Source organism: Arachis ipaensis, chromosome B9 (assembly GCF_059453495.1).
Source record: "Arachis ipaensis isolate K30076 ecotype BB chromosome B9, ASM5945349v1, whole genome shotgun sequence".
In the NCBI taxonomy this organism is placed as follows: Eukaryota; Viridiplantae; Streptophyta; class Magnoliopsida; order Fabales; family Fabaceae; genus Arachis; species Arachis ipaensis.
In genome coordinates, this window is record NC_142444.1 from 113,601,803 (window position 1) to 113,610,177 (window position 8,375).

At 35.9% G+C, this 8,375-nt stretch overlaps 1 protein-coding gene across 1 annotated transcript; it reads right to left on the reverse strand.

Moving 5' to 3' along the window:
• Positions 1-2,274: 2,274 nt before the first annotated feature.
• LOC107617078 (uncharacterized) lies at positions 2,275-5,570 on the reverse strand. Its single transcript, XM_088499117.1, has 3 exons — positions 4,981-5,570; positions 3,944-4,188; positions 2,275-2,489 (listed from the first exon to the last, which is right to left on the reverse strand). Exons 1-3 carry the CDS (start codon positions 5,568-5,570, stop codon positions 2,275-2,277), a joined length of 1,050 nt encoding a protein of 349 aa, XP_088355243.1.
• Positions 5,571-8,375: the final 2,805 nt, after the last annotated feature.

Genomic DNA, 8,375 nt, shown 5'->3' on the forward strand with positions numbered 1-8,375 from the left:
TTTAATTAAATAATTAACTACTAAAATAATCAAATCTCTCATAATAAAATAATTAAATCTATAATAAATAAACTAAACAATCAAGCTTTGACCTATGTTTAAACTACTTTGTTTTTAACTCTCGATAAAATCATGTTCTCGTTGTTCAACAAAAAAGAAAAGATACAAAACCATATAGAAGAAACAGTGATCAAATGAAGCTCATAATTAGCATGATTTCAAGCCTTTTATTAGGGTTTATGTTAGTCATCACTGCCCAAGGGAACTCATCATCAGTTTCAATTGTTTTAGGCAATAAAATACCATATTTAATTTCCTTTAATTAGTTATTTAAAATCCTAGGCAGTTAAAGCTTCCCATTACCTAATAAGTTTCCACAAATTTTTGATGAAACTTCAGGTCAGAATAGTGCCCAAAACAAGCTTGAGGTGATGACTGGAATTACAACTCTTACCCAAAAGAAAAAAAAGGTTACGGTGAAAAGAACAATATAGATTTCATTCATAATATATGAGCTACTACTGTAATAAATTATTTTAAGATCAAAAGTTAGATTGTTAGAAGGAGGGAGGGTTACCGAAGTAGAGAGGATGGGCCAACCTTGATCTCGACTGGAAGCTGTGAGGAGAGGCCTGAGCGACCGGGAGCTTATGGAGACCCAGGTCCGGCGCGAGCTGAGGATCCCTCGTTGGAGCGCGAGTTGTGAGAGCTTCTATTGGGGAGGGGTTCCTTCGTTCAATGTCTTCGAGTTACGGCTGGGGAATAAGGATTGAGAAGCAGAGTAACTTACTAATAGCGGAGCTGGGGTATTTCAAAAAAGGAGTTCTTGTTTAATTTCGTGGGTCTTTGAATTTGTGAAAACCTAAATCCTTAATATAGCATTTTAAAGCAAAATTAATAATAGGTGGGTTGATATTCTAAATTTTAAATTAATAATAATAATAATAATAATAATAATAATAATAATAATAATAATAATAATAATAATAATAATAATATTATTATTATTATTATTATTATTATTATTATTATTATTATTATTATTATTATTAAATAGTACAGTATAGGGGTTAGTCATAATAAAAATTTCTAAAACATGTTTTCTTGACATCCCATAATTTAAATCTAATGGATTCGATATGCATTGACTTTGGCTATAAAGTGCTTGTTTTGAAAAATTATTAATTAAATTATTTTCAAAAGATAATATTAAATTAAATTTTTTGTATTTATTTTTGACTTACTCATTCAACAGCCTCTTTTAGTACTCTATTTAAATATTCTCAATAATCTTATTTTTATTAATATTATTATAATAGAACAATTTTTAATATACTCTGACCAAAAAGATCAACAATTCATATATTTATATTTATTATAATATTTTAGCTCTTAAAAAAATATTTTCTAAATACAATTCTTATTAGTTGTGCTTATTGAAAAATATTTTTAGAAGATAATTTTAAATTTAACTTTTTGTATTTATTTTTAACTTATTCATTCAACAGATTCTTTTAGTACTGTTTTTAAATATTCTCAATAATCTTATTTTTATTAATATTATTATAATAGAACAATTTTTAATATAATTTGACCAAAAAGATCAAAAATTCATATATTTATATTTATTATAATATTTTAGCTCTTAAAAAATTATTTTCCAAATACAATTCTTATTAGTTGTGCTTATTGGAAAATATTTTCAGAAGATAATTTTAAACTATATCAGTTTTGGAGTTGGTACAATTAGTTCCATTTCCATCAATTATGATAATCTTTAGAGTTAGAAGCACTTTATTAATATCGATTAAAATGAAACTATGCTATTAGGAAGTGGTAGAATGCTGATTAAGCTAAATTTAACAAAACCTACTTTTCTCAAACTCCATATGCCCATGATACGGATTGAACACAAGGTAAGCCGTAGAAACAAAATTATAAACACCAGCGAATGAAATTTATATAAAATAGAGACTCGAGGGCCTTCATTGTGACACGGAACAGTGATAAATCTAATTCATTAATTATTCACCCCCCAAAAATTAACAAAACAACTAAACCGTTCTTGCCTAAATATCACATTCCCTAAGTTCTCAAACATGATAAACTGTCCAACAAGAATAATCTCTAATAACAATCTGAGAAGTTATAGAGTCACGACAAAATCAATGAACAAGGTTCGACTTTCCCAAATCACTTCAATTGAAATTCATCAAATAAACTAAAGCACTGTCCTCAAGGATTCAAGTACCGTGTTACCCACATAGCCAAGTGTCATGCATTCTTCTTTTCAGGAGACATTCCACTGTAAGGATATTCATTCTCTTCTGGCGTTTTATTAAGGTCATAGGACAGCATGAAACCATTTTGACCGGCAGAAACAGCCTCATCGGACCCATCGGAGGAGACAACGTCCTCTTTATCCATCGAATCTGGAACCACCTCTCCTGGTTCTTCGGATGCCTCTTGGATCTTTGGTCGAGATAACCCTGAGAGTCCAGCATCATATCCAAACACAAAGGAACAATTGATATATTAGAGTGTGATATACAATCCTATTATATTACCATTGCATATATAATGTATTTCTTACTGTCCCATAGTCGTTCAAGGCCATGTTCTATGAGCTTGAATTCCTCCCGTGATGCAATATCCAGTTCAACGACCAGAGTATTTTAATAGCGTGTCTGTACAAAATATTTATTATTAATACTATAAATAAGAAGCAGAAGAAAAAGGAAAGTACACAGAAACCAATTATCAATCAAAAAAGATAATAAGGACAACAAGATCTCGCCCATAATTCTTATCACTAGCATCAACAAATAATTCTGATCTTATTCAAAATCCATCGTAAACTCTCTCACAAGTATTAGATTCTTATCTCAAGCTTCAAGCAATGAAAGAAGACCACGAGTTTTTTTTATGAGAAATAAGACCATGCATTGGTCTCAACTTACCCGAATCCCATTTTTATAGGTTCCAACTTGCAAGTGGCTCTTTGTAGTGAATCGTGCACCTAAACTCCATAAAGAAATACAAACATAGATTGGTGGAAAATGGGTGTCTCTAAATTTGTAGTCCAATAATTCTTTCCTCTACCACTATAATTATTTTATCAATTACACTTTTCAAAGGCTGGCCTCTTAAACAACTCAATCTTAAGAAAGCATTCTTAAATGGGATTTTTAACTGAGATTGTATTTATGATCCAAGTATCCATCCACCTGGATTTGTCCGAAGGGCTAGTTTGTTAAGTTCAACTCCATTTTATTTAGTTTTGGTTTCAAATGGTGAGATACATGTTATCACGGTCAAAATATATCATGGACCACCTGAAACTTGTAGGGATATGTTAGTAATCTTTTACAATACTGAGTGAATTAGGAAATCACTTGCCATACTGAATAATTGGGTGCTGTCTTGAGCCAGCTCACATCATGCCAATACAAGCAATTAAATTTGAGTAAATTTAAACCCGCACATAGTTGTATGTGGTAGATATTAGCAGACAACTTAAAGCAACTAAATTTCTTCTAGCAAGGGGAAATAGAGTTTACTCTGATCTAAAAAATAGAATTAAATATCCATCCTCAATGGTAACTCGGCTTGTTTAATTCTAATCAATATGGGATGACAAAAAATGCACGCATAAATGCAAAACTGTTTCACTTGTACCAATTTTACCAAAACAGTGCAAGGTAGGAATTTAGCCACATAGATAGAGAGATGTTGTATAAATTAGAGAAATCGAAAGGTAAAATAGGAAGTATTACCTTTGCCTCATCAAGTATTTTCTATGAGAACCACAATTTCGTACTTGTTATAAAATCAAACCCAAATTTAGCTCGGTACTTTCGGTCCCATTGAAACAATTCCTATAAATTTAACATAACCACAGTGAAATGGGTTTCAACAAAGAATATGACAAGGAAACACATACTAATAAATTGGGAATCAGCAAACAAACCCTCATCAGAGAAGCCGGCGCATGACCAATGGCTCGATAGAGATGACTTTGTCCAGAAAAGGCATCCAGCCATGACTGTATACTTGACTCTTTGAACCACAACTGCCTTACAAAGGATGTTGCGTGGTCCAACGAAGAGAATGGAGATGCCTCTATCATTTTCTCTGCGAACCAACGGCTTCTGGTAATGAGATAGAAGTCTCGGCTCTCCAATTTCCCTGATAGGCAACGGAGATAGAACGAACGTACAGGGACAATTAAAAAAATGTGATTGTAGGAAATCTTATATGAGAGGCAACAGTTAGATAAAATCGATTTATATCAGAACCCAGTCAAATAATAGAGCTTTATATGAGTGGATAAGTTTTAAATAATAAGAAATAACTCAATCTAGATATCTTTTCTGATAATTAAATGACTAGAATACAATCCACTATCTCTCCTAGGTGAATCATGACAGTAGTATATATGCATGAAATCCCGTGAATATGAGATATATTACCATCATGGAGAAATGTATTTTAGGAATCGGCGGCCTCATCACAATTCTTAACCACGTCATGAGTGGATTCCTCTAAAACCTCATCTCTTGTCAACCGCAAGCCTTCGACATCAAATTCAGGCAAGCTAGTCATACAGAACTGGGGGTGAAAGTCGACCTCACATTGTTCATAATCTTCGTCCATGTCAAACAAATCTCTTGGCATCACATGGACTACTACACTCTATCCGTTGTCCACCTTATCCTCCACGTAGAACACAAGACGCGCCTCAGATGCTAGGATGTATGGCTCATCGTCTTCTCGATTACTGGTGTGAATCTAAATATCTTGAACAGAATATGAGAATCTCTTCTGATAAGTAGCCCTCTACAATAGATCCCTCCGGTTGTGCCCTATTACGCACGTACTGCTTGAGACGACATAGGTACCTTCGAGAACATAACACGTAAAATTATAGATGCCGGCTATCTTCAAAAACATTATCAAGAATATCAAGTAGATTTTTACCTCTCAATTGGGTACATCCACCAGTAATGCACTGGGCCACCAAGGCGTGCATCTGCGACCAAATGAACCGTTAGATGAACCATGACTATAAAAAAGGAAGGTGGAAATATCATCTCCATGTGGCATAGAGTGTAGACTACACGATCCTGAAGGATAGGGAGTTGATGAGGATCTATGGATTTGCTGCATAGTAGCCGAAAAAAGGTTGATAACTGAGCCAAGACGGTGGACACTTGGGTGGGCAATACGTGTCTTAACGCAATTGGCAATAGATGTTCCATTAGAATGTGGCAGTCATGACTTTTCAAGCCCGATAACTTGCGCTGTTTTAAATCAACACAACGAGAGATGTTGCTAGAGTACCCGTATGGAAAGACCATATTCTTGATAGTCCTAAGAAAGACATCCTTCTGTGGATTTGACATGGTAAAGACTGCAGAGGGATACTTTCCACCTTCAAGTGGCCATATATCATGCTTGATTCCCATCAACTGGAGATCTTTTCGAGCCCTTAGGTGGTCTTTGGACTTACCACTCTCGTTCAACATGGTGAAGACAATGTTGTCGCATACATTCTTCTCTATGTGCATCACGTCAAGGTTGTGGCATAATTCGTTGTTCTCCCAGTATGAGAGATCAAAGAATATACTCCTCTTTTTCCAGGGAGACTCGTCTTGAACCACGGTCTGCTGTCCGCGCCTTGTTTTACCGCCCACCGCTCCCACCTTGCTGTGTGAGACTGGCACACCCTCCAACTGTCTCAAGATATCCCTGCCAATCAATTTGATAGGTGGGATCTATCCTCTACCTTTGCATCAAATCTACTCCGGTCCTGTCTATATCTGTGATCGTGATTCAAGAAGCGACGATGACCCACAAAACACCATTTTTGACTGAAGGTGAGTCGCCTAGTCTCGGCGTCCAAATTGCACGTGGGGTAAGCTCTCCCGCCGTACGTATTCCAGCCAGATAAATTGCCCAATCCAGGAAAATCACTGATAGTCCACATCAACGCAGCACGCATCTTGAATGTTTTCTTCTCACTGGCATCGTACGTATCAACACCGGCCCACAACTGCTTCAACTCGTGGATCAGGGACTGTAGGTAGACATCTATGTCATTGCCAGGCATTTTAGGGCCAGGGATAATCATAGAGAGAATAAAGTTGGTTTGTTTCATGCAAATCCAGGGGGGTAGTTGTACGGAATAAGAATCACTGGCCATATTGAATACTTTGAACTGAGGTTTCCATAAGGATTGAAGCCATCGCTGGCCAGGGCTAAGCGAACACTGCGCGAATCACCAGAAAAGTCAGTGTATCTCCTATCAAATGCTTTCCAGGCCTCGCCGTCCCCGGGATGCCTCAAATAATCGTCAGTATTGGTTCCTCTCTTGTGCCACAACATGTCCATGGCTGTCTTGTTGGACATGAATAATCGCTGCAACCGTGGAATCAGAGGAAAGTAGCGGAGAATCTTCGCCACCTGAGGTTTCCCATTCTTCTTGACGACGACGTTGATCCTTACTAAAGAATTCTTCCGGGTCTTTTGCTTCCACTTGGATGCTCCACACTGTTTGCATCTAGACAGGTCTTGGTCGGAGCCCTAGTATAGCATGCAGTCATTTGGACATGCATCTATCTTCTTGTACTCAATACCAAGCTTCCGTATGATCCTCTTGGCATCGTGCAAGGTCTTCGGAATCTTTGCATGCTAGAAGGCATCCCCCAGTAGCTCTAGAATCAAACCGAAAGCCTTGTCGTGCACTCCATACATGCACTTGATATGGTACAGCCTCACTAAGAAAGACAGCTTCGAGAATTTTGAGCATCCCGGGTACGATTCCTGCTCGCCATCCTCCAGCAAGTTGTGAAAGGCACGAGCCTCGTGGCTAGGTTTGTCAGAAAAGTACGGCAACCCCTCCGCAATGTCTCTGACATGCCCATTCATCGAGTCTTCATCGTCACTCTGCAGTCCCGACATGTTGAATGCGTCGTGAACCATGTCACGCATTTGATATCCTGAATTTACAGTTGGTTATAGTTTTTCCCTACCGCTGGATCTCTCGTCTATGATCCTCTCACCGTGATGTAACCAAAAGGTATAGTTAGGGGAAAAGGGTTTCATCAAAAGATGATCGTAGGCGTCCTCTCTAGTTTGGAAAAATCGGAACCCACACAAATGGCATGGACAATGTATTATTCCATCGGATGATGCATTGGCAAATGCGAAGTCAAGAAATCTATTCAGACCATCCATATATTCTACATTACCTCGTGGCTTTGTAATGCAGCTCTTATCAATGTCTAAATAGATGAAATAGTACAAACAAATAAATAAATAGTAAAAAATTACATAGAACTTAAAAAAAAAGAAAAAATGGGGTATGTGTCAAGAAAACCAGTAACAGTTTATCATAGTTATGAGATGGGAGAGTACCATACATAATAAACTCGACAATATATTGCAAGCAAAACCATGTAGAAAGGTATTGAGGAGGTTGCTTACTCATTGTCAAAATTCTGTGCTTTCTAAAAAATTACTGGTAGAAAGAATTGCTGATCCCAAGTCCAAACAATGAAAAGCCAAAGAAGGAAAAACCTTAAAAAATGAGGAAAAAAAATAATAGGAGTAAAAGTTAGATTTATGTAATAATTAATAAGAAACTAAACATTCATAAAGAACAGAAACCTCAAATACAAATTTTCTGCCCTTAATTGCGGGTTAATTCAACAAAATAAGAAGAGAATGGCCGAATATAATATCCTCTGTTATGTTTAATTTAAATTCTTTGAAAGATAAATTTGATTAAAAAGCTCACTTGAAAAAAATAAAATGTTCATTTTAGGAAAAAATTAATAAAAAATTAATTTAATAAAAAAAATTTTGGAGATAAATCTAAACATTTACTCCCAAGATTCTCTAGCAAAGCATGCTGGCATGTTTATGTTGATGATGAAGATCTTTGCAAGGATGACAAAAGGTTCTTAATAAAGAAAACTAACATGCAGTGGAAACTACATATATTAATACTTATATAATTCATATATAACTCTCTCATGCAGTGGCAAAAGCCTATAAATACGTTGAAGACAACAATCTAGATATCACAAGCAAAGGCTATATTTCCTTTCAATCAACATTATGCTGCCAAATGAACCACAAGTAGAAAATTAAATAAATAAAACGAACATTCAATTGCAAAGCTCGAATATTGTTTCAGATATTGGATAATTAATGCTCTGCAGTATATTATTTCATCTGTTGATAATCCGGGATGCTTTGTACTAAGCTTTAAAAGAAAAAGGTATCTGGGAATGCTACCCCCATATGCAGGACCAAAAAGTACGTCTCTCACCAACTCTGCTAAAAGTTTTATATGCCTTTTCCAATAG

Bases quoted from the DNA above. Each gene is read 5' to 3' on its own strand.
- LOC107617078 (XM_088499117.1), bottom strand. From the start codon at position 5,570: ATGCACATAGAGAAGAATGTATGCGACAACATTGTCTTCACCATGTTG. The intron at 4,189-4,980 runs GTAAAAATCTAC...GTTGCCTATCAG, and splicing joins TGGATGTACCCAATTGAGAG to GGAAATTGGAGAGCCGAGAC. The intron at 2,490-3,943 runs GTATGTGTTTCC...CTGGACTCTCAG, and splicing joins TGCTGATTCCCAATTTATTA to GGTTATCTCGACCAAAGATC.